The sequence below is a fragment of the Oryctolagus cuniculus genome, chromosome 3 (assembly GCF_964237555.1).
Source record: "Oryctolagus cuniculus chromosome 3, mOryCun1.1, whole genome shotgun sequence".
Classification (NCBI taxonomy): Eukaryota; Metazoa; Chordata; class Mammalia; order Lagomorpha; family Leporidae; genus Oryctolagus; species Oryctolagus cuniculus.
In genome coordinates this window covers 204,859-231,399 of record NC_091434.1, presented here as the reverse complement: position 1 = coordinate 231,399, position 26,541 = coordinate 204,859, and the positions used below count along the sequence as shown (strand labels likewise).

Genomic DNA, 26,541 nt, shown 5'->3' with positions numbered 1-26,541 from the left:
TCCACGTGGACACAGCAGACGGAGCAGAGTGACAAGGTCAGACAGGATTCAAGGCCCCCCACTGATGGGACTGCCCATCACACAGCCCCCCCCACTGATGGGACTGTCCAGCACACAGCGCCCCCACACTGATGGGACTGCCCATCACACAGCCCCCCCCACTGATGGGACTGTCCAGCACACAGCTCCTCCCCTCCCCCACTGATGGGACTGTCCATCTCACAGCCCCTCCCCTCCCCCACTGATGGGACTGTCCATCTCACAGCCCCTCCCCTCCCCCACTGATGGGACTGTCCATCTCACAGCCCCTCCCCTCCCCCACTGATGGGACTGTCCAGCACACAGCTCCTGCCCCACTGATGGGACTGTCCAGCACACAACCCTTCCCCTCCCCCACTGATGGGACTGTCCATCACACAGCTCCCCCCCCACTGATGGGAATGTCCAGCACACAGCCCCTCCCCTCCCCTACTGCTGGGACTGTCCAGCACACAACCCCTCCCCTCCCCCACTGATGGGACTGTCCATCACACAGCCCCTCCCCTCCTCCACTGATGGGACTGCCCATCACAAAGTTCCTCCCCCACTGATGGGACTGTCCATCACACAGCTCCTCCCCTCCCCCACTGATGGGACTGTCCAGCACACAACCCCTCCCCTCCCCCACTGATGGGACTGTCCATCTCACAGCCCCTCCCCTCCCCCACTGATGGGACTGTCCATCACACAGCCCCTCCCCTCCCCCACTGATGGGACTGTCCATCTCACAGCCCCTCCCCTCCTCCACTGATGGGACTGTCCATCTCACAGCCCCTCCTCCACTGATGGGACTGTCCATCATGCAGCCTCCAGGAAGACAGTCTGGATTTCTGCACTAGGGAAGCAGGGAGCAACGACCCAGCGACTCCACTCCTATGGCACACATCTGACCTAGTGGTTAAGGTATCTGAGTGCCCAGCTTAAGACCCAGCTCAGGGCTGGCGCCGCGGCTCAATAGGCTAATCCTCCGCCTGCGGCGCCGGCACACCGGGTTCTAGTCCCGGTCAGGGCGCCGGATTCTGTCCCGGTTGCCCCTCTTCCAGGCCAGCTCTCTGCTGTGGCCAGGGAGTGCAGTGGAGGATGGCCCAAGTGCTTGGGCCCTGCACCCTCATGGGAGACCAGGAGAAGCACCTGGCTCCTGGCTTCGGATCAGTGCGGTGCGCCGGCCGCAGCGGCCATTGGGGGAGTGAACTAATGGTAAAGGAAGACCTTTCTCTCTGTCTCTCTCTCACTGTCCACTCTGCCTGCCCCTCCGCCCCCCTCCCCAAAAAAAGACCCAGCTCAGCTCCTGACCCAGCTTCCTGCTAGCGCACACTCTGCGAGGCAGCAGGTAACGGCTCACGTAACTGGGTCCCTGCCTCCCAAGTGGAAGAAGCAGATTGAATTCCCAGCTCCTGCTCTGGCCTGGCCTGGCCCAAGCCTGGCTCTTTGGGAATTTAGGAAGTGAACCAGCAGGTGGAAGATCTCTCTTTCTGCCTTTCAAAAAACCAAAACCAGAAAAAACTCCAAGAAAATGGACACACCTGTCCACACAAAAACTAAGCATGAACGTTTACAGCAACACTTTCCTAGCAGCCAGAACTCGGAGAGAAAGCAAACACCCATGGCGAGCGCACAGCACGCCAGTGGTGTAGACCCTGGACGCCACACAGCCACGGAGGAACAGAGCACGTGCTGAGGCCAAGAGCCATACTAAAAAGAGCACATCTTGGAGTCTGTTTACTTGAAATGTCCATAAGGGGTAAACCCACAGACAGGAAGTAGACTGTATGGGAGGCCAGGCTCTCACAGCCTGCCCCGGCCACTCCCAAGTGCATGCCCAGTGGGGCAGGTCAGAGCCCTGTGAGGCTGAGACCACCTGGGTCTGCAGCTGTATGTTAAGATGATGCTTTAGAGGCACTGTTAAAACCAGCTCCTTGCTTCTTCTGTGTTGTTTTGGGGGTGGCTGTGAGGAAAACTGTGCAGCTCCAGTTCCGACCTCTGGCCAGCACTGGAGTGGGCAGTGCCCCACACCCAGCTCCAGGGAGCCCTCTCTTATCTTAAGCCTGAGGGTGGTACAGAGGACAGGCCTGACCACCCAGGGCCTTCTCTTCTTCACACTGTCACTGCTGCTGTCATCTTCAGATAGCGCAATAAAAGCCAGAAACATTATTTTGTGCAAAATATCCCAATTTCTAGAGATCTGATCAAATTAAAACAAACAGCACAGCTATGGTGTGAACCACACGCCCTCGTCCCCGGCTGAGTCCTGTCCATGAACACTCCAGCCTCCCGTCCTGCTGGGATCTCTGCAGCCCCCAGTGGCATCAGAGAGGAGGTTTCTTGCTGTGACTGCACAGCATGCAGGCTGCTGGGTGCCTCCGTGTGCCTTCACGTCACGCTGCACACATGCGTTGGGGAGGAACTGGCCGCCCAACAAAGATCCCATGGAAGAAAACAACAGATCCTGCTGTAAAATACCCGTGAGAACCGGGGAAGGAGTGGGTAAGGAAACCTGAGACAGCTAGTCCCAAGCAAGACCCAAGCTGGGTGGAGTCCGACCGATATCCACCCCACCAAGGCCCACCAGGTGGGCTGGAAGCCTCTCATCAAGAAGGGGAGCACCCCTGCAGAGTAAGCAGTGATGTTCCCATGAGCAATTCTAACAAACTCAGAAAAGGGCCTCACAGGGGAGACAGAGATGAGGCTGCAGGAGCCTGTGAACAGGGAGTCACGTGGGGGCTGTGCTACAGCGGCACCTGTTCTTGTAGAGCAGGAAGGGTGGGGGCAGGAGACGGCGGAGAACGTGTGGCAAGGCCTGGAGGGTGCTGCAAGGTCTGAGGGGCTAACAAAAACCTGTCAGGAGTCAGGCTGCCCCAAGCCCATAGACCACCTGGCACCCGGCCAGCCAGCTCTGGCTGTGCCTGACACCCCAGGCTGCAAGACAGGGCGGGATGGGGCACACGTCCTTTCTCTGCTGTGACATCAGCCCTGGGCGAGGTCTGTGTGAGGTCTCACTTGACAGCAGCTGTGCTCTGGGGGCTACGCAGGGACACTCAGGTCAAAGGGGCTGCCGCTGGAAGCGAGAAGTCTGGGAGGGCAGGATCACCAGAAATCACAATGCAGGAGCCTCGAGGGAGGGTGAAAGGTGCAGGGCCCATGAGACCAGAGAGTGGACATCCCTTCTGGACAGACAGAAGCTGCAGAGGGCAGAGCCCAGTCTGACAGGGCACTGCAGCGGAGCACAGGAGGTGCCTGAGAGCAGGTGGGGAGACTGCTGAGTGCCCTCACTTCCTGCCCTTGTTTTTTTTTTTTTTCAATTTACCAATTTACTTGAAAGGCAGCTAGAGGTAGACAGAGAGGTTTTCCATCCGCTGGTTCACTCCCCAGATGGCCACACAGCTAGAGCTATGCCATCTGAAGCCAGGAGCCAGGAGCTTCTTCCGGGTCTCCCACGTGGGTACAGGAGCCTAAGGACTTAGGCCATCTTCCACTGCTTTCCCAGGCCATAGCAGAGAGCCATATCAGAAGTGGAGCAGCCAGGACTAGAACCGGTGCCCATACGGAATGCCAGCACAGTACGTGGCAGCTTTACCCGCCACGCCACAGTGCCAGCCCCTGCTCTCACTCTTGTACATCAGGTTTTTTGTTTGTTTGTTTGTTTGTTTGTTTTTGACAGGCAGAGTGGACAGTGAGAGAGAGAGACAGAGAGAAAGGTCTTCCTTTGCCGTTGGTTCACCCTCCAATGGCCGCCGCGGCCGGCGCACCGCACTGATCCGATGGCAGGAGCCAGGTGCTTCTCCTGGTCTCCCATGGGGTGCAGGGCCCAAGCACTTGGGCCATCCTCCACTGCACTCCCTGGCCACAGCAGAGAGCTGGCCTGGAAGAGGGGCAACCGGGACAGAATCCGGCGCCCCGACCGGGACTAGAACCCGGTGTGCCGGCACTGCAAGGTAGAGGATTAGCCTAGTGAGCCGCGGCACCGGCATACATCAGCTTTTGCAAATCAACTTGGCCAACATGAGCGAGTTCATGAACTCAAGTCCAGCGGGTCCTTCCAGAGACGGAAGCACAAAGGTGGGTGCCTGGGGACCCTGCGGTGTTCCTGTGGACAACCTTGGCTTCTATGGACAACCCCGTGCCGCACACACTGGGAGAGAAAAGCAGCAGCAGTTTTAGGTACCACCTGACAAGCACTCAAGGAGGCATCAGAGGAGACATTGTGAGTGGAAAAGTAGTCTCCATGGGGCCAGCAACGAGGCACAGTAGCACTGCTGCTGCCTGTAGTGCCAGCATCCCATACGGGTGCTGGTTCGTGTCCCGGCTGTTCCACTTCTGATCTAGCTCCCTATTAATGGGCCTGGGAAAGTAGTAGAGGAAGCCCCAAGTATTTGGGCCCCTGCACCCATATGGGAGACCCAGAAGAAGCTCCTGACTCCTAGCTTCAGCCTGGCTCAGCCCTGGCCATTGCAGCCATCTGGGGTGCAGATACAAGATTGATCTAACTCTTTCAAATGACTAAAGAAGTCTTAAAAAAAAAAAAAAAAAAAAAAAAAAAAAAAAAAAAGAAGGAAAGAAAGGTTAGAGCCCTTCATGGAAGATGAAGGGCCACGCAGCTGTCCAGGCACCCAGCTGTGGCCTCTGAAGTGCAGGGCACTGACCCGCTCTGAGTTGACCTGCTTTGAGTCTCGGTGAATTTTTTTTCAAGATTTATTTTATTTATTTGAAAGGCAGATTTACAGAGAGAGGGCAGAAGAGACAAGAGAAAGGTCTTCCATCTGCTAGCTTATTCCCCAAATGCCCGCAACAGCCAGGGCTGAGTCAGGCAGGAGCCAGGAACTTCATCCGAATGTCTCATGTGGGTGGCAGGGGCCCAAGCACTTGGGCCATCTTATGCTGCTTTCCCCAGGCCATTTAGTAGGGAGCTAGATTGGAAGAGGAGCAGCCAGGACTCAAACTGGTGCCCGTGTGAGATGTTGGTGTGGTCGGCGGCAGGTTTACCTGCCACATCACAGCACCGGCCCCAGAGTCTCTGAATTTTAACTTGGATAGTGACCAGGCTGCTCTGGGTGCTGGCTCCCTCTGTACTCACCACTACCAGGGATGCTGCTGCCAACTTGCCCGCCACTGCCTGGCAGGATAATTTCAGAATCCAGATACAGGTCAAAATCCATTAAACCATATCCTCAAGATGTGCATTTTACTTTATGCAGATTATCCTTAATTAGAAAACCAAAATGAAAGTTAAAATGAAATAAAAAATATATTAAGTGTTCTAACCTATTTGCTACTTTTAACCTCTTCAACTAAATCAGACAGGCTTTTCTATGCATTCTTTCCCTTGATTTCATTTTTCTTTTATTAAAAGATAACCAAAATGCAGAAGTAAAATTTTAACTTTTATAAGAAATGTAAAGTTTCATTTTTCTGGCCCAAGACATGGAAAGCAGGCTTACCCATCCCTACGTCTCCTAAACTCGACACCGTCAAGGTTCCTCAAGGTTGTTTGCTGCCAACCGGACACGGGAAATGTTTGCACCTGGCCGTGAATGGCCCTGCAGGAAGTGAGCGTTAATTCAGGGTGCATTCTGGGAGCTGTAGTTCTACAAGGAAAGATCATCTCTTAGAAGACAGTGGGAGGCAAAAATGGCCCTGGAGCTCACAGAACCACACAGCTGGGAGTTTTGGGGAGCCCCTGAATTTTAGGAGTGCAGGTCAGTCCTGCGCAGACTGAGGAGCAGGACTGCCGCCGAGGGCCACCTGCTGAGCGGGACAGTGGCTCTGGCATGAACTTCTCTGCCTGCCTCCTGGGGCTTGGGGACTGTTCTGTCTCTTGGCAAACGGGACTGGGGAACCTGGGGACAGAATCGGTCCCGGTGTTCCAACTGCACATCACACAGGGGGGCCAGAGTGGGGATTCCTGCCAGCACACACAGAAAACACTAACTGTACAGCAGAAGAGGCGCAGGCGTGCCGCGGCTGCCCGGAGCACAGGACCCGGCTCCGCGCACTAGGGGAACGTGTTCTTTCACATGACTGCGAGGGGAAAGACCCTGGGAGACAGACACAGGGAACAAACACTTCTACTTAAGGGGCTCCGAATGACAACCATTTGCAGATGCTTTGTTGGGTAACCTGGTTATGCTTGGTTGCCTTGTTAATCCAAAAGTCCCAACTGAAAAACGATGAACATCAGTAACAGAACTGGATAAAATGGCTCATGACTGAAACTCACGGCTCCCTCACATATTGACAATAGCCAGACCGAAGGTCACAGAAGGGGAGCTTCCAATGCCAACTCTGACACGTACGGACTACAGGCCTTTCCAAAAAAATAAGGACAGATTGAAAAGCAAAGACTTTCTTGGACCCAGCAGAGTCGTCAGGGCATGGACAGCGGCCCCAGCACGGAACCGCGGCCCAGGTCGGCTTCCCCAGCACAGAGACTGCAGGGTCCGGGAGCTGGGGAGGGGCGAGCAGGCCGAGGCACAGCTGAGAGCATCTCCTGTGGCCACGCAGGAAGCAGATCGGGGCTTTACCATGAGAAGCCAAGGGGAAGAGATTTCCTCCCCCTTCTGACAGGGGAAGGAGAGCTGGCCATTCTGAAATGAGCCCAGAGCGCTCTCTGAAACAGGCCCGTTCTGTAGAGGGCCAGGGCTCACCTCGCCTGGGAAGGAGTTGACACCCACTGCCCCCTCCAGACTTCCTGGCTCACTCGAGGGGAAATACTTGTGAGTGCCTAGCAGTGCAGGGACACAGGCCACGAAGGGCTGCCACGTAGCCACAGCAGTGCAGACCACCTACCTGCCCCACACCCAGGGCTCCAGCAGGAGCACCTGGAGAAACCAGACATCAGGGAGATGAGGCCACGCTCCTCTCGAGCCAGGTCCATCACCGACACACCACACCTTCTCCTAGCAGGAAACTACAGGAGTTCAAACAATAGGAGGCCACTGCTCCGGGCTCCATGGAGCCAGCCACGCTGAAGGCCGACCTTCTCTCTAGGAGGCAGGCGGCAGCAGCATGCCCCCTGCCTCCACCCCACAGAGGAACGCGTGGTCAGTCAGTCATTTCCCTGCCCTTCCATCCCCATCTCGGCGACTTGGAAACCACAGATCGCTTTATGTTTCCTTCTGCCTGCCCACTGGGACACTTGCTCCATCTCCCTGACATGTTGCCCACTTCTAGAACCACAAAGCCAAGCCAATCAAGACCTTGCACTGCTCTAATTTTGCCCTCTAACATATGCACAATAAAAGAAAAACACGGTCTTGAAAGACAGAGCCAACATGAGAATCAGACTCCCTGAGGCAGAGATGAGGGAATTATCAGACTGAGAATTTAAAGTGACTATGAGTAAGGGCTTCAACAGAAAAAGTGCCCAGAACAAAGAACACACAGGTGCTGCAGGAGGACAGGGGGACATAGTCATAGAAAATGACACACTTGGTGTAGCAGGTAATGCCACCACCTGTGACTCCGGCATCCCATTTGGCCAGTGGTTCAAGTTCCAGGTGCTCCACTTTTGATTGAGCTCTCTGCTAATGTGCCTTGGAGCACACTGAAAGATGGCCCAAGTCCTTGGGCCCTTGCACCCACGTGAGAGACCCGGAAGCAGCTCTGGTTCCAGTCTGGCCCAGCCTAAGCAGTTGCAGCCATTTGGGGAGTGAACCAGCAGAAGGAAGCCCTCTCTCTGCAATTGTGCCTTTCAAATAAACAAATCTTAAACAAAGAACAGAGGGCATTCATTGCCACTGACCTTTCTGCAAGTGACATAATTTAAGTAGCCTTTGGGGGTGCGTGTGTCAGGCCAGAAACTCCAACCTCTACGCAGAAGAGCGCTGGAGAAGGAACACGCGAAGGTGCCAGGACGCTCTAAACTGACCTAACAGATTTATCTACCAATAACAGCAAGCTTACGGCTCCGTGTGGAAGTGAGACGAGCAGGCAGTCTACAAGGGACAGTGTGGAGCTGTGGACACTGTGCTAAGCCCTGCACTGACCCTGGGCAGGGCAGTGTCGTCTGCTGTCACTGTTCCCTGCAAACGCCAGGACAACCCCTGAGGAAGCCTAGAGAATGCATGTAAGTGAAAACCTAGGAGAGGTAAGAAAATAAAACCATAGAACACATCCAGTTAAAGCCAGAGCAGGTAGGAAAAGAAAGAAAGAAAATGAAAGCAAAAAGAACAGAGAGCAGTTACAGACATGGCTGAAACCACCTAGCACATCAACGGCCCATGTGGATACCTGAACTCACCAATCAGAAGAGGCCACCTAGGGCCAGCACCGTGGTGTAGCAGGTAAAGCCGCTGCCTGCAATGCCGGCATCCCATATGGGCACCGGTTTGAGTCCCAGCTGCTCTACACTTCCAATCCAGTTCTCTGCTATGACCCGAGTCCTTGGGCCCCTGCACCTGTGTGGGAGACCAGAAGAAGCTCCTTGCTCCTGGCTTTGGATTGGCGCAGCTCTGGCCGTTGCAGCCAATTGGGGAGTGAACCAGCGGATGGAAGACCTCTCTTTCTTTCTCTCTGCCTCTCCTCTCTCTCTGTGTAACTCTGACTTTCAGATAAATAAATGTCTTTTTTAAAAAAAGAAGAGGCCCCCTGAGTCAGTTAACATGAGGTTCAGAAAAATGCAAGGCCGAGGCAGAGCTACGTCACCCTGCACCAGGCACGAGAAGACGCAAGGCCGAGGCAGAGCTACGTCACCCTGCACCAGGCACAAGTGCCGGGGGGCACGTTTGGACCGCGGTCAGGACTCCCCTAGCCCATATCAAAATGCCTGGCTCAACACCTGCTTCCAGCTTCCTGCTAATGAGACCCCGAGAGGCAGTGGCGACGGCTCAAGTAATTCAGTTCTTGCTACCCATGTGGGAGACACGATCAGAGAACCAACTCCTGGTCTCAGCTGGCCCAGTCCCAACCTTTGTGGGCATTTGGGGATTGAGCCAGGGGACGGGAGCTCTCTTGTCTGTTTCTCTTTGTCCATTCTCTCTCTGTACTCCCCTCACCACCAACAAGAACAGCTATATTTTTTTTTTTTTTTTTGACAGGCAGAGTGGACAGTGAGAGAGAGAGAGACAGAGAGAAAGGTCTTCCTTTGCCGTTGGTTCACCCTCCAATGGCCGCCGCGGCCAGCGCGCTGCGGCCAGCGCACCGCGCTGATCCGATGGCAGGAGCCAGGAGCCAGGTGCTTTTCCTGGTCTCCCATGGGGTGCAGGGCCCAAGCACCTGGGCCATCCTCCACTGCACTCCCTGGCCACAGCAGAGAGCTGGCCTGGAAGAGGGGCAACCGGGACAGAATCCGGCGCCCCGACCGGGACTAGAACCCGGTGTGCCGGCGCCGCTAGGCGGAGGATTAGCCTAGTGAGCCGCGGCGCCGGCCAAGAACAGCTATATTAACGTCAAACAAAACCAACATCGGCACAAGAACAACAATCAGGGATACAGCAGGGCATCGTAGAACAACAGACATTCACCTCCAGGAGAGGTCACAGCCCCACCCACGGCGCAGCAGAACATCTGAGACTAGAATACGTGCGTCAGAAGCAGACAGACCAAGAGCAGAAACGCGGCGGTGACACAGCTAACCCGACAGCAGCATCAGTCAGGGCCGAATGGGCACCTTCAGATGGCTTCATCCAACCACAGCAGAGCACACATACTTCTCTGGTTCGCAAACACTTCTCAAAGAACAGAAACCATACAAACTCTGCTCTCCGACAACAACAGAGTTAATCTAGAAATCAGTAACATCAGGGCAAGGTATGTGGAGGGCCAACAGCCCCGGCGCTCTCCCCAGGCAGGGGCTCAGCCCAGCCCTCTTCTTTTCAGGTGTGTATAGTGGCCCTATTGCAGCCTCCAGTCCCTCTCCTCTTCCCAAAGGTTGGGGGCGGAGCTCTCTGGTCCAACCCTCCAATCACAAGACCGGGTCCTCTGGGCACAGTTCCATCTCCAGCAGGCACTCAGGAGCACACAGCCTATGACAAGCCAAGGATGAAAGATGTTCCTGTCACCCCATCACTCAGGAAATCCCACCATGGGTTTTGGGAACTCTAGGCTGGGGCAAAGGCCAAAATGACATTTATGAGGGCACTGCAACAAGACCATGGAAAGGGGCTGGCGCTGCAGCACAGCTGGTGAAGCTGCCACATGCCATGCAGCATCCCGTATGGGTGCTGGTTTGAGTCCTGGCTGCTCCACTTCTGATTCAGCTCTCTGCTGATGGCCTGGGAAAGCAGAAGTGCTTGGGCCGCTGCACCCATGTGGTAGACCCAGAAGAAGCTTTTGGCTCCTGGCTTCAGACTGGCCCAGCTCCATCGCTGCGGCCATTTGGGGGGGGTGTACCAGCAGACAGAGAGCTCTTTCTCTCTCTCTGTAACTATGCCTCTCAAGTAAATAAATAAATTTTATTAAAAAAAAAAAAGATCATGGAGAATGGAATTAAAAGCATATTTTGGTGGAAAAAATTGGAAATCAATGCATATGAGGGTCTTCAAATAGTTCATGATAAACTCGTACATGTTATGCAGAGACTACACTTGATCTTAGCCAAAAGGCTGAGAAACGATCATTCTATTATGAAGACATGACGCATGGATTTCCGATTTTTCTGGTAACAAAACAAATTTACCTTTTAATTCCATTTTCCATGAACTTTGTGAGGTTTCCTTGCATTGCATCACAGCATCACAGTACTTCATGGTGAGAAACTGGGTTTCCCACAGATCAAGACCAGGCAAGGGTGCAGCCTCCAACCACACCGACCAGACCTGACGCAACCCAAGAGGAGGGGATGAGAGCTGATACAGACTGTCTGCACAAAATGTGCCTACAAGATTCCAAAGAATCTGCAAAAACAAACACACACATCCCCTCCTAGAAGAAACATGGCAATGAGTGCAAATGGTCAGGAGGCACGCCTGCCACAGCCTATCCACCAAGTGTCCAGGCAGAGCAGGCCAGCTTGACCTGGGTGATGTGCATGTTGGGTCTGGTTCATCTTAGCCATCTGGAGCAGTCTTGTGCAATTCTCTGGGTTTTGTTTTTGTTTTTTTTTTTTTTTTTTTTTTTCTAGATTCATTTATTTATTTGAGAGGCAGTTACAAAGAGAGAAGGGGAGAGACAGAGATAGAGAGGTCTTCCATCCATTGCTTCACTCCTCAGGTGGCCACAATGACTGGAGCTGAGCTGATCTAAAGCCAGGAGCCAGGAGCTTCTTCTGGGTCTACCACACAGGTGCAGAGGCCCAAGCACTTGGATCATCTTCCACTTCTTTCCCAGGCCATCAGCAGAGAGCTGGATCAGAAGTGTAGCAGCTGGGACTTGAACTGGTGCCCACAGGGGATGCCAGCACTGCAGGCGGAGGCTTAGCCCACTACGCCACAGCACCGGCCCCCAATTCTCTGTTCTTTACCTGCACATTCCTCATCTATTCCGGGAAGTTCCTCCTTCTGAGCACCTGTTGTCTCTGAGGGCGTATACAGCCAACGGTGTTCTGCAGAGAGCTTCTCCAGCCCCTGAGAACTCACCTCTGCTTCCCTGAAGTCTCCTTTCCAGCCAAGCCAAAAATGCAGTGAAAAATAAAAACTATCACAGAACATGCACATTTCAACTAGAATTCGATCACTTTGGAACACTTCCCAAGATTCATTAAAAGTTGTTGGGCTTGTGAATGCAGGGCCTAGGTCAGGCTGAGCCTGCCCTGTGAAATCCTTGTATTAGCTTTCTCACAGAATCTGCTCACTTCTGTGGACAGCAGTTACACCAACACTGCCGGCCAAGGTTATACACAAGTGACTTGCTTTTCAATATGCTAGCAACAGGCAATCAGAATTTGAAAAAAAAAAAAAATTACCAACATATTTGAAGCAAAAAATGAAATATTTAGGTATAAACTGAACAAAATATATATACAAAATATGTACACGTACTGAGGAAAACTATAAAACTCTGATGAGGGGATGGCACTGTGGTGTAGCGGGTGAAGCCACTGCCTACAATGCCGGCATCCCACGTGAACACCAGTTTGAGTCCTGGCTGCTTCACTTCCAATGCAGCTCCCTGCTAACGTGCCTGGGAAAGAAGTGGAAGATGACCTAAGTGCTTGGGTCCCTAAACTCATGTGGGAGACCTGGAAGAAGCTCCTGGTTCCTGGCTTTGGTCTGGCCCAGCCCTGGCCATTGTGGCCATTTGGGGTGGATGGAGGGTCTCTGTCTCTCCCTCTGTCTCTGTAACTCTGTCTTTAAAGGAAATGGAAGATTTAATATTGCTAAGATGTCAGTTCTTCCTGACTTGATCAACCAATTCAAAATAACCCCAGTCAAAATCCAGGAAAGCATTTTGTGGATACGAGCTGGTTGCAAACTGTACATGGAAAGGCAGAAGGACCAGGAGAGCCACTACTGCACTGAGGACCACAGCCAAGAGCGCCCCCATGGGGTCTGCCGTGCGCTGTGTGGTCACTAATGGACAAGTCACAGGGTGCAGAACTGGACCCACACAGAAAACACGGATTCTGGTTGTGGGTCACGTGTGGGACAGGTGTGCTAGAAAGACTGGCTGGAATCTAGACACAGACCTCACACTTGTCACAAAGGTAACTCAGGAGGGATCACAGATGTAAATGTAGAACACAGACTACAAAACTCTTACAAGAAACAACAAAACCTAGGTGACCTGGGGTTTGGCAGAGTCTAGAAATAGCACCAAAGCGTGACCCTCATAAGAAGAAACTGGTAAGCCAGACTTCATTAACACTGAAACCTCGGGGCTGGTGCTGTGGCACAGTGGGTGAAGCCGCCGCCTGCAGTGTCAGCATCCCATATGGGTGTCAGTTCGAGTCCCGGCTGCTCTACTTCCAATCCAGCTCTCTGCTATGGCCTGGGAAAGCAGAAAATGGCCCACGTCCTTGGGCCCTTGCATTTGCGTGAGAGACCAGGAAGAAGCCCCTGGCTCCTGGCTCCTGGCTCCTGCCTCCGGATCAGCACAGCTCCAGCTGTTGTGGCCAATCGGGGGAGTGAACCATTGGATGGAAGACTTCTCTCTCTCTCTGCATCTCCTTCTCTCTCTGTGTAACTCTGACTTTCAAGTAAATAAATAAATCTTAGAAAAAAACAAAAAAGAAAAAAAATCTGAGCCTTCTGCTCTGCCAAAGACACTGCTAACAAAATATAAACAGACAAGCCACAGACCTGGAGAAAATATTTGCAAAACACACAGGATTTGTATGCAAAGTAACAAGGAATTTTTAAAACCTGACAACAAGAAAACAATCTAACTCTAAGTGGGCCAAAGACCCGACACCTCACCTCAGAAGATACACAGTGGCAAAGAACCAGCAAGATGCTCCCTGCACGCCTCACTGGAGAATGGCAATGAGAGCTCCACTTACCCACAGCCGTGGCCGAGCCACACGAACTCCCACTCAGCGCTGGTGCACGTGCAGGACGGCACCGGCACTCCACAAGACGGCTGGACAGTTTCCTACAAAGCTGAACACCTCCTAGGAGCTTACCTTCTGATGAATCCGCACCGCGGCTCTGGCCACAAAAAGCAACCAGGGCCTCCCTCAAAGGAAGTGGCCACACTGAGTGCGCCCACGGTGCACTGCTGTCCGTCCAGAGGAGATGAGGGCTGAGCATGAGGCAGTGGTAGAGACCCTGCTTGGGATGCCCACACCCCCTAATGGAGTGCCTGGGTTCGAGTCCAAGCTCTGTTTCTGACTCCAGCTTTCTGCAAACGTGCACACTGGGAGGCAGCAGGTGATGGCTCAGGTACTTAACTCCCTGCCACCCCTGTGCAAAATCCCAAGTGGATTCATGGCTCCTGGGTTCAGACTGGTCCGGCGCTGGCTTTTGAAGGCATCTGGAGACTGAAACAATGAATGAAGATCTCTGTCTTCTTAAAATGTCTTTTTATTTAATGTGAAAAGCAGACAGGGAGAGAGAAACAGATTTTCTAGGTGCGAATTTACTCCCCAAATGCCCCAAATAGCTGGGGCTGGGTCAGGTCAAAGCCAGGCTGGGAACTCAGTCTGGTCTCCCACACTGGCAGCAGGGACTGGAGTACTTGAGCTACCACCACTGACTCCCAGAGTGCACATTAGCAGACAGGTGGAATCAGAAGCAGAGCCAGGGGCTGGAGCTGTGGCGTAGCAGGTTAAACCTCCACCTGCAGCACCAGCATCGCATATGGGCACTAGTTCGAGTCCCGGCTGCTCCACTTCCAATCCAGCTCCCTGCTAATGCACCTGCGAAAGTAGTGGAAGATGGCCCAAGTGCTTGGACCCTGAACCCACATGGGAGACCCGGAAGAAGTTCCTGGCTTTTTGTATAGGCCCAGCTCCAGCCATTACAGCCATTTGGGGAGTGAACCAGTAGATGGAAGATCTCTCTCTCATTCTCTTCCAATCCTCTCTCTCTGTAACTCTGCCTTTCAAATAAATAAATTTTAAAACAAAAACAAAAAGCCAGGCCAGGACTCTGAATGCAGGTGTTAACTGCCGTGCCAAATCTCAGCCCGTGTCTTTCAAATTAAAAGCAAACAAAATTAACGAAAACCAGAAACTACATTCTTAAAAAAAAAAAAAAAAGAAAGAAAAGAAAAGAAATGAGCCTGGGGTAGGCATTTAGCTCTGTGTTTCAGACGCCAGTTAGAGCTGTTAAGATCTAAACTGGCAGCCATGCCAGTGACAGGGAGAGCATGTACGCTGTCCAGTGCCCCCCATTCTACTGTCTGCAGGATGAGGGGTGCTTCAGAGAAAACAAGCCTGGAAGGGTCCTGGAGAAATTCAACCCACAGTGAACAAAGCCAAGAGAGACCTTGGAATAACTCGTGGCCAGGTCCACACTGGGAAGCTCCGCCAGAGCCCAGACGAGCCCAGGACCCAGGGGGTAGGGACTGGCTGCCAGCAGCTGCTGTGGGCCACCTCCAGGATCTGTTCTGGTTTGGCCTACGGGCTCTCAACACCACCTTCCAACAGCCTCTTGCTCTGCTTGCCCACGGGAGCTGCTACACTGAGTCCCATCTCCCTTCTGCTGTGTGGCGGCATCAGCCAGTTATGCACAGACGAGCTGCGATTCTTACAGCACTAAAATGCAATGTGTATGTCTTGACTGTCAAATTGACAAGCACACTTTCCCAGGATTCCCATCTCACCTGGGAGCAGGACACAAGCTAAGACCCTACCCGGCTTGCTTATCCAATTAAGGTACCACCCCTACTTCACTGAAGAGAGGAGAGGAGGAGAATGCTGGGGAGAGGCCTCCTTACCACAGGTACCGTGCACTCGCTCGCACTCACTCCCGCAGACAGTCCTCTGGCCCACTCATGAGGGGCAGCCCACACTCACGCTTCAGTGTGTGCTTATCCTCACTTGTAAAGAAATCCTATTTTCACACAACGTAACACTCACACTTCTGCCTCTGCTTTGCAAGACACACAGGTTCAAGTCAGGTTCAGGTCAGAACAGAGAGCTGGAGCTCACTCCACACTGTGTCCCTGGTTTCCTCTCCACTCCCCGCTGTCCTGCTGTGGATCAACACTGGCACACGACATTCCAGACTCAGCTTCTTGGTCCTTCACAACAAACAGAACTGTCTCCATAAGCTTTCACATCAGGAAGAAGAAGAAGCCAATTAAGACGCCTGCACCCACGGCGGAGTGCTCGCGCAACGTCCTGACTCGCTCCCGACACCCCAGGAAGCAGTGGCGACAGCTCAAGTCACCAGGCTCCTGCCAGCCACGTGGGAGACCCGAACCGAGCTCCCAGCTCCTGGCTTTGGCCACTCCCAGCAGTTGTGAGCATCTGAGCCAGCAGACAGGAATTCTCTTTGCTTATCTCTCTTGCTCGCCATCCCTCAGTGTTCCTTGGAGTTCGGGAAAGGGAAACCTAGACAGCAGCAGCGACATCAGGAGCTGCTGTGGGCTGTGGGGAGCAGGAGGGGGGAGGACAGTGGGCTCCCAGGCAGGGACATCACTGCAATGGGGACACACCATCTGCTGCTATCAGAATTCAAGCACAAGGTGAACCCGAGCGATGCAGCGGCCATACTGCTTCAGTCCGTGAGGAATGCATCACAAAAGGCAAGATTTGCTTTTGGAAGGAAGCAGGAGTAAAGAAGCTCTTTGTATTATCTGAATTTTCCTGCTAATCTAAAACTGTCCTAAAAATCTACTAATTAAAAAGATAATGTGGGGCCTGTGTTGTGGCACAGGGAGAGAAACTGCTGCCTGCAACGCAGCCATCCCATATTGGAGTGCTGGTTTGAGTCCCAGCTGCTCCGCTTCTGATCTAGCTCCCTACGACTGTGCCTGGGAAGGCAGAAGATGACCCAAGTACTTGGGCCCCTGACACTCATGCAGGGGACCCGGATGGAGCTCCTGGTTCCTGGCTTTGGCCTCGCCCAGCCCTAGCTGTTGCAGCCATTTGGGGAATCAGCAGAAGGAGGCCTCCCCACCCTGGCCATGTCTCTCCTCATTCTGTCACTCTGTCTTTATTTCAAATAAGTCTTTTTTTTTTTTTTTTTTTTTTTTGACAGGCGGAGTGGACAGTGAGAGAGAGAGACAGAGAGAGAAAGGTCTTCCTTTGCCGTTGGTTCACCCTCCAATGGCCGCCGCTGCAGCCGGCGCACCGCGCTGATCCTGGCAGGAGCCAGGAGCCAGGTGCTTTTTCCTGGTCTCCCATGGGGTGCAGGGCCCAAGCACCTGGGCCATCCTCCACTGCACTCCCTGGCCATAGCAGAGAGCTGGCCTGGAAGGGGGCAACCGGGACAGAATCCGGCGCCCCAACCGGGACTAGAACCCGGTGTGCCGGCGCCGCAAGGTGGAGGATTAGCCTATTGAGCCACGGCGCCGGCTTCAAATAAGTCTTTTAAAAACAATAAAAAGTTGAGGGGTTGGTAGAAGTGCAGATGAAACAAAAGTGGCATCATGCTGATGTATCCCAAAGTCGGGACATGTTGGGGGGGGACAGGCGTGTGGGGATAGGTGTGTGGGGACAGGTGTGTGGGGGCAGGTGTGGGGGGATAGGTGTGGGGGGGACAGGTGTGGGGGGACAGGTGTGTGGGGACAGGTGTGTAGGAGACAGGTATGTGGGGATAGGTGTGTGGGGGCAGGTGTGTGGGGATAGGTGTGTGGGAGACAGGTATGTGGGGATAGGTGTATGGGGGCAGGTGTGGGGGGACAGGTGTGTGGGGACAGGTGTGTGGGGATAGGTGTGGGGGGACAGGTGTGTGGGGACAGGTGTGTGGGGATAGGTGTGGGGGGACAGGTGTGTGGGGACAGGTGTGTGGGAGACAGGTATGTGGGGATAGGTGTGGGGGGACAGGTGTGTGGGGATAGGTGTGTGGGGACAGGTGTGTGGGGACAGGTGTGTGGGGACAGGTATGTGGGGATAGGTGTGTGGGGGCAGGTGTGTGGGGACAGGTGTGTGGGGGCAGGTGTGTGGGGACAGGTGTGTGGGAGACAGGTATGTGGGGATAGGTGTGGGGGGACAGGTGTGTGGGAGACAGGTATGTGGGGATAGGTGTGGGGGGACAGGTGTGTGGGGACAGGTGTGTGGGAGACAGGTATGTGGGGATAGGTGTGGGGGGACAGGTGTGTGGGGGGACAGGTGTGTGGGGACAGGTGTGGGGGGACAGGTGTGTGGGGATAGGTGTGTGGAGGCAGGTGGTGGGGCAAGTATGAGGGGCAGGTGTACAGGAGTCAGGTGTGGAGGGGAAGGTGTGCGGGGGGGGGGCAGATGTGTGGAGACAGGTGTGCAGGTGTGTGGGGGCCCACTATGATGCTCTGTGTGGCTTGTATATCCTCAAGACTTCACAAGGAAAGTTTTAATTTTTAAAAAGACATATTTATATGAAAGGCAGAGTGATGGAGAGGAAGAGGAAGAGGAAGAGGCAGATCTTCCATCTTCCATCTGGGGTCCACTCCCCAAATGGCTGCAACAGCAGCCAGGAGCCCCATCCCTCTCTCCTGCAGGGGTGGCAGAGACCCAAGTACTTGATCCATCATCTGCTGCCTCCCAAGCACATAAGCAGGGAGCTGGACCTGAAGCAGAATAGTGGGGACTTGAACTCACAACCCCTCTTGGGATGCGGGATTCTAAATAAGTGGCTTAACCTGCTGTGCCACAATGCCTGCCCAGTAAAAAGCTTTTACAAGCCCACATGTGCATGATCACTCTATAAAGAAGGAAATACAAACTTTGAAGCTAGTGTGAAACCCTTAAATTGAGAGAAACAGCCGACTCCTCTGTGACCACGAGCAAGGGGCACAGTGGGCAGTCAAGGAGCGGGCAGCTGAGCAGTGAGCCCCTCCAGGGGCTGGTCTGGGTGTGACAGCAGCACCCTAAGGCCCTCGGCCAGGGGGCTCAGGGAGAAGAGCACCGCATCCCGGGAGGGCGCTCAGGCTGACCGCTGAAGCCCGGCGGTCCAGCTGCTGCATCTCGAGAACTTGTCCAAAACTGAAGTAAACGGACGGAAGGACACCGTACGGTCCTTTCCTCATAAATCCCCGACTGATAAGCAGAAAGTCCCCACGCAGGACGGCAGACCCGTGCGGGCCGCCCGAGACAGCGCCTGGCTCTCACGGCTCCTGGACACACCCTCCCAGCTCGGGCGCAGACCTGTCACTGAGCAGCCACCGCCTCTGTCCCCGTATCCTGCTGCCCTCCCAAGACAACCAAGACTCTGCTCCCTTCGCAGCTCAACTTCCTAGGCAGAGCACCTCCTTCCGGGGCCCCCCTCCCATAGGGCCTTGGGCCCAGCCAACCTGTCTCCATTCTGACCACATCCAGGTCCCACACAGCCGAGTGCCCCTCCTTTTCAGAATGCTCCCTCTCCCCTGGCTGCCATCACTCCGCACACACCCCTACAGTCTCCTCTCCCAGATCTGCCCAGTGGCACCTCCACAAACATGGCCTGCTGCTGGGTGTGGTGCCACATCCCAGTCTAGACCCTCACTCAATCCCATGGCTTCAAACCCCGGACCTCACCCTGCCACTCCAGCCTCCAATGCCCAACTTTAGGAGGTTCTGTAGGGCCAGTGTTGTGGCGTAGCTGAAGATGCTGGCTGCAACACTGACATCCCATATGGATGCCAGTTGAGCAGTGGAGGATGGTCCAAGTGCTTGGGCCCCTGCCACCCAACTGGGAGACCTGGATGAAGCTCCAAGCTCCTGCTTTGGACTGGCCCAGCCCTGGCTATTGCAGTGTTTTGGGGAGTGAACCAGGGAATGGAAGATATGTGTGTGTGTGTGTGCGTGTGTGTCCTCCTCTCTCTTTAAGTGCCTTTCAAAGAAATTTTAAAAAGAAAAAAAAAAAGGATTTTGTACTTGTTCAAAACTGGCCCTAGTCCTTCATGGCACCTCCAACTCAATTCCTCCCCCACGTCAGGAAACCCTCACAGCAGGTGCTCAAGCCCGGACCTGGGAGATCGGACCTGGCAGTGCCTGCATCCGCCAGACTGGCATCTCCATCTTCACGGCCACTATCTACCCTGGGGCCACAGCTGCAGACACCAGCGCCCATTGCAAAATCTACAAGCCACAGGGTCCCTCCCTGCTAAAGCCATGCTATCAATTCTTCCCAGGAAGAAAACGATTCAGGACACGGAAGACTGGCCACACCTCAGGTCAGAAAGCTCCACCAAGGGGGTTAGCACTGTGGTGTGGCGGGTAAAGCTACCATCTACATGCCGGCATCCCATATAGGTGCCAATGTGAGTCCTGGCTGTTCCACTTCTGATCCAGCTCCCTGTTAATGTGCCTGGGAAACCAGCAGAAGATGGTCATTGTTCTCGGTTGGGCCCCTGTACCCACATGGGAGACCTGGAAGGAGTTCCAGGCTCCTGGCTTTGGTCTGGTCCAGTCCTGGCTGTTACAGCCACACGGGGACTGAACCAGTGCTTGGAAGATCTCTAACTGTGCCTTTCAAATAAAATAAATATCACCAAAAAAGGGGGCGAGGCCCACAGGGGGACAAAGTAACAAGATCCACATCAGACACAGCGATGACATTCGGCACTCCAGGGACAAAATGCAACAGCATCCATCTTGCAGGTCACCCTGCAAGAAAACCAGGATCTGACTGGCATCGGACAGTGGGGCCGCAGAGAGGGTGGCTGATCCCTGTGGGGTGGACATCTGGTGTAGTGGTCAAGATGCCGCTTGGAGCACCCACAACAGAGGGCCAGCTCCGAGTCTGGCTCCACTTCCAATTCCAGCCTCCCACTAATGCACACGCTGGGAGGCAGCAGGTGGTGGTTTCAACTTGTTGGGTTCCCACCATCTGCACAAGAGACAAGAGTATCAGGCCCTTGGCTTTAGCCTGGTACAGTCCTGGCTATTACAGATGTTAGGGGAGTAAACCTGCAGAGAAAGATCTGTCTCTCTGTCTTGTCTAATAAGTAAAAATAAATAAACAAAAACCCCCAAAATTTGATTCTTCTGGTTCAGACAGAAAAGAACATGGATATCTAGAGGAAAGATGTTTCCCTGTGCTCAAGGCCAGGAACACTGACAGCAAACAACCCTTTCCTGGAGCTTCACTGGAGTATCAATCCTCAAGAACAATCATCAGACATTTCCACGAAGGAGCATGACTCTGGATACGATGGACAGTGCACAGAGGCAGGCGTGGCACTGCGGGTAAACCACGGAGACGCCCCATCCCGTATCAGAGTGCTGGGTTCAAGTCCTGCCTCCTCTTCCAATCCAGCTTCCTGCAAATGCACACCCTGGGAAGCAGAACGTGATGCCTCAAGTACCTGAGTCTCCACACAGCCACATGGGAGACCTGAAGCTCCTGGCTGTGCCCTGGTCCAACCCCGGCTGCTGCAGGTGTTTGGAAAGGGAACTAGTAGATGGAAGAGCTCCGTCTCTCTGCTTTTCAAAAAAACTAAAATTTCTTTTTAAATGGTTAAAAAAAAGGTGACCAGTAAAATCTAAATTAGAGCTGCTTCATGCGGGAAAAGTAAGGATACGGGCACTCGGACCCCTGTCTGGACCTGGGAAGCACAGCACAGGGGAAATGACCGACTGACCACTGACAGGGTGGGCGTCAGCCCCGTCCATCAGGGAGCACCGTGGTGTGAACTGGGATCGGGCCCTGCCTGCAGCTTCCAGCTAACACAGACCCTGGAAGGCAGAGGTGACAGCCCAAGTAACTGGGTTCCTGCCACCCAAGGAAGACCGGGGCTGGGGCCAGTGCTGTGGTGTAGCAGGTAAAGCCGCTGCCTGCAGTGTAGGCATCCCATATGGGCACTGGTTTGAGACCAGCTGCTCCACTTCCAATCCAGCTCTCTGCTGTGCCCTGGGAAAGTGGCAGAAGATGGCCCAAGTCATTGGGGCCCTGCAAGAAGCTCCTGGCTTCAGATCGGCGCAGCTCTGGCTGTTGCAGCCGACTGGGGATTGAACCAGCAGATGGAAGACCTCTCTCTCCCTCTCTCTGCCTGTCCTCTTCTGTGTTACTCAAATAAATAAACCTTATTAAAAAAAAAAAAAAAAAAAAAGATGACGACCAGGGCTGAGGTCCTGGCCCTTGATCCAGCCTCAGGCCAGTCCCAGCCACTTGCTGGGGAGTGAGTCAGCTGGTGGGGCAGGGAGCTTTCTCCCTCTGTTTCTCTTTCTCGCTGTCTAAAAAAAAAACAAACATATAAACATTTACAGGAAAATGGGTTTAATGTCAGTTTCTAACAATGACAGATATCCACTAGAAGAACAGAAACAAGAAAGCACCGTAAACTCAGAAATAAAGAGAGGTAAAACTGTCAGAGCCCCCCACGTACAGCTACAAGTCACAGCCGACAGCCCCAGAGCCCCCCACGCACAGCTGCCACCACTGGACCCCAGTGCATTAGACAGGAGATGGAGCTCCCTTGCCCAGCAGTCCACTCCAAACACTGTCAACACCTTTCTAGGCAACTCCAGGGTTCAAAAGATTCCAACAGCAACAGGGCAGCATGGGTGTACAGCCAGGTGGAGAGGACAGAGGCCCAGTCGCAGGCTTCGGAATGACAAAACGAAACCAAAGCAAGCAGACACAGGCGGGAGGCCAGTGACAGAAACACGCAGAGGGGAGGGCTGGGTGCGGGCAGAACCGAAGCAGGGCCTTCAGAGCAGTCCTGGAAAACACACGATGAAAAACGTTGTGCAGGGATTTCAACAACTTTTGCACCAAAAAAAACTAATTTTTAAAAAGATTTGGGGCCGGCGCTGTGCAGTAGTGGGTAAAGCTGTCGCCTGCAGTGCCGGCATCCCAGATGGGCATCAGTTTGACTCCTGGTTGCTCCACTTCCAGTCCAGCTCTCTGCTGTGGCCTGAGAAAGCAGTAAGCAGACGGCCCAAGTCCTCGGGCCCTGCACCCACGTGGGAAATCTGGAAGAGGCTCCTGGCTCCTGGCTTCACTGTGGCCCAGGTCTGGCTGTTGCGGCCATTTGGGGAGTGAACCAGTGGATAGAAGACTTTCTCTCTCTCTCTCTCTGCCTCTGCCTCTCTGTAATTCTCTGCCTTCCAAATAAATAAATCTTTATTAAAAAAAGATTTAGTTATTTATTTGAATGGCAGAGTGACGACGACAGAGAGCACATGTGTGAGTGCATTATCACTAAAAAGGTATCCTCCACCTGCTGGTTCACTCCCCACATGGCCCAGACCAGGCCAGGCCAAAGCCAGGAGCCAAGAACTCCATCTGGTCTTGCACATGGGTGGCAGGGGCCCAAATACTCGGAACATCATCTGCTACCATCAAAGGTGCATTAGCAAGGAGCTGCCGTTGGACTGGGAGTGGAGCAGCCAGGACTGGAATCGGCACCCTGATATGGGATGCTGGCATCCAAGCAGCAGCTTAACCCACTGTGCCACAACTGTGGCCCCAAGGTAATCGTTTAACACTGCTTTCTCGTGAACTTTCTGAAGGCACCCCGGACCAGTGAGAAACCTAAGGAAATGTGGCCAAGAGGGAAAGAAGGCACCACAAGCAATCTCAGGTCGGAGAAACCAGGAAACAGGTTACAATTCTAGGCCAGTCACCTCACGTTACCCAGCGTGTCTGGTGAGAAGTGGGCATCTCAGCCCCGCTCAGCCCACAGCCCGCTGCGGTGCCCTCCTGCTCCCACGAGGGAACGTGCTGTGCTAGAACAGACGCTACAAGGGCAACCACTCAGGTTCACACCGACTCTACCCAGGAACAGTCTCCCCAGACAATGTCGCCTTGCCCTGCTTCACACCCAGCTCCTCCGCTCTCCGGCTGCCTCTCCCGGGCCGTGTGAATACCATGCACGGAGGCAGCACACACTGGGCCCGAGCCCATGCCAGCAGGGCACGACACTGCCTTTCTCAGCCACAAACCCCATGTGTGCAGAGGCCTCTCCCGTGACCAGAACCCACCAAGGTCTGCTCCCGAGCCTGGGTCCCCTGTGCACAAGGTGCAGCCACCACCAGGGGCCCCCAAGGACACCCCTGGCTGGGGGGAGACGCGGACGCGGGGCGCTCATACTGACCACGGCTGGGGGGCGGCAGGCCGCTCAGGTAGGGCAGGCTCAGTCTCCGCAGCTCGTCCAGCTTCTCCCGCAGCTGGCGCACCTGGCTGTCGGAGCGGCTGACCCGCTGGCGCAGGCTCTTCAGCTCGCCGTTCTTCTTCTCCACCTGCTCGCGCAGGCAGCACACCTGGCTCTTGTTCTGGCGGGAGGAGAAGCAGTAGGAGTGCAGCGAGTCGATGAGCTTGCAGGCCCCCGACGCAGACAGGATGACCTCGTTGATGGACATGGGGCTGGCATCGCTGAGCTCGCCCTTCACGGCTTCTGCGGCTGGCTTTGGGGGGACGTCGGCGGGAGGAGAGGAGGGGCCCTGGGAAGGCTTCTGGGGCGTCGCCGTGAGCGACGAGCCTGGGGGGCTCTGGGCCATGCCCTTGTCGGGGCCCAGGCTGTTCCCACTGCAGCTCGGCTCCACCTCTCTCCTAGGCCTCTTGCGGTCGACGGGCTCCCGTGGGACGGACGGCCTCTCTCGAGTGTGCCTGGAGGAGAAACTGTAGGAATGCAGGGAGCCGATGAACTTGCAGGCCCCAGACCCCGGCGGGGAGAAGTCCTCCACGGAGATGCCGCTCTTGTCTGCCACGGCCCCGTCAGCGCAGGGAGGGTTCCCGTCACAGGCCTCGGAGGCAGGCCCTTCTCTCTCCCCCTGGCTGCCTCCCGCCACAGGGGCCAGTCCAGCTCCAGGAGTTCTTTGCAGAGACGGCGGGGTCTGCTCTTGCCCGGCAGCCTCCTCTGGGGCCCTGGCTGCGGCTTCGCCCTGCAGAGCAGCGCGCTTCAGCCTGCGCGCCTCGGGCTTGGCCATCAAGGTCTCACTGGAGGATGACGAGCCCGCGGCTCCTCTACTGGCCGCTGTGCTCCCGTGCCCGCTCACGCCCGCCTTGGCCTTGCTGGCCTCCTTCCTCCTGGTGCGGCCATGCCCTGCAGGCCCCCGCTTCTTCTCCGTCAGGTGGAAGATGGAGGGCACGGCTGTGGGCTTGAGCAGGCGGTGCTGGTCCTCCAGCCTTTTGGAGAAGCTGTCTTTGGTGAAGTGCTCACTGCAGAGGAACGAGTACTTGGTGGGGGTCCAGTTGTCCCTCTGAACGGCTTTTAACCACTGGATCAAGCGTTTCGAGTCCTTGAGAGGGAACCTGTGGGATAAAAGACAAAGCAATTGGAACAAATAACTACCAGTGTCTCCCTGTCCACTACAAAAGCAAAACGAGTGTTCCTGCAAACACCGAAGTGTTAAAGAAGACTTGAGCCAACAATGGAGGACACCTCGTACTTGAAAGTTATCGCTGGACAGAAACACAAAGACCCCACTGTGCACCTTCCACAGCGTCTGCCCCGAAGCACACACAGGCGTGGACGACATCCCACAGGACACGGGGCACCCGGGGGACAGCCAGCATTGTTTCTGCAAGTGCCTGCAAGGCAGGACTCCGGGCAGTGCGTCCATTGGCAGGTCGAGGTCTGTGTGGGAAGAGGCGGGCGCACAGGCCAGGAGGGCTGCCAGGTCCCCCGCAACGTGCGGCACACCGCCGGTGGCTCGCACAGCCATGGCGGCCCCAGAGTTAGGTGCGGGAGCTGTGGTTGTGTTCGGACCGAATTTCCACTTCAGAAGTAAAAGTCTCCTTTAGAAGTCGGCCAGCCCTGCCTGTGCAGGCGGGACAGCCACTCTGTGACCCCCCTGGCAGGAAAGCCTGGGGGTGCCAGGACCACCCACACAGACGGTGGCTGTCAGGGCCTCATGGTGCCTTTCAGCTTCCCAAGTTCAGAAAGATCCGGGAGACAGGCGCCAGCGATGGCACAACACGGGGAAAGCTCCGTGCACTTGGTGCACTATGGTAGAGAAAAATCACTCCTGAAAACCACTGAGGGAATAAAGATTCCTGGTAGCCACCTCTTTGTTAGAGCGCAGTCTGCATGCGCTACGTGCACCCGAGGGCGGGGGCCGACCTCTGACCGGGGCAGCCGGGACCACCGCCGGGCGGGAGCTCTGTGAGCTGCTTCCATGAACACGGCTGGGGAGTCTGCCCCAGCCCACGAAGCCCACCACGAAGGCCGCGCACCCTCTCCAGCTGTCAGCTGCCACCGACACGACCCGGGAGGGCACCTGCAGCGCTCCCACAGACGGTCCACCGCACAGGTGCTCCGCTGGGCGCCCGGCTGAGGGGCGCAGCGGGGAGGCCCCAGATCCCCGCCGGCACGGAGGGACCCCGGCACGAGGCTCTCCGGAGGGCCTGCCTTGGCACGCGTACGGAGACGAGTCGCCCACGGAAAGACCCTTCCCAGCACAAGCCACTTCTGGACACCCGCAGCGCACCGCGGGCCAGGGGGCGGCGGCGGGGTGCGAGGCGGCCGGCAGTGGCCGCCGAGTGGCCTCCCCGACTGCCCCGCGGCGCCCGGCCCAGAGACGGCGGCCCGGGCCAAGGTCACACAGCGTCCGCGCCCCCTGCCCGCGCCGCGCCGCCCGCGGGGCCCCGGGCGGCCGAGCCCTGCGCCCCCCCGGGGCCCCTCGCCCCAGGGCCGGCCTCGCGGCCTCAGTTTCCCCGCGGGGCCGAGCCGGGCCGGGCGGGGGCGTGGCGGCCGGGCCGCGTACCTGTGGAAGGAGACGGCGCGCTTCTCGCCCTTGCCCTGCCGGTTGGAGCAGTTCACGGCCGCGCAGCAGATCACCATCGCGGGCCTCGGCCGGCCGCGCCGCCAGGCCCCGGCCCTCGCCGCCCGCCCGCCGCCCGCGGACCGCCCGAGGGAGGGAGCGAGCGAGCGAGCGAGCGAGGGGCGCGGGCGGCGACGCGGCTCGGGGCGTGGGCGCGGCCGCCGTACGCCAAGATGGCGGCGCAGGGGCTCGGACAGACAGGCGCCCAGGCGTCTCGGGGCGGCGGACGCTTCTGGCCGTTAGAGCGTCAGCGAGAGGGCGGACGGATGGCGGTGGCCGAGGAGGCGGCGGCGGCGGCGGCGGCGGGTGGGGAGCGAGCCGGCGGGGCGGGACGTGCGGCGACATAGCGCGCGGAC

At 55.6% G+C, this 26,541-nt stretch overlaps 1 protein-coding gene across 2 annotated transcripts in view; it reads right to left on the bottom strand.

The window, feature by feature from the left end:
• Positions 1-26,327, bottom strand: part of THAP4 (THAP domain containing 4) — a 43,968-nt gene extending 17,641 nt beyond the window's left edge. The window contains exons 1-2 of one of the 2 annotated variants that reach the window (XM_051829385.2): positions 26,129-26,327; positions 23,518-24,674 (exon numbers count right to left, since the gene is read on the bottom strand). In XM_051829385.2, the coding sequence (XP_051685345.1) occupies positions 23,518-24,674; positions 26,129-26,205 (1,234 nt within the window). In that variant the 5' untranslated portion in view covers positions 26,206-26,327. Of the gene's footprint in view, positions 1-5,474; positions 5,592-23,517; positions 24,675-26,128 lie in introns of those variants that run through there. The other variant, XM_051829386.2, reaches the window with a different exon arrangement.
• Positions 26,328-26,541: the final 214 nt, after the last annotated feature.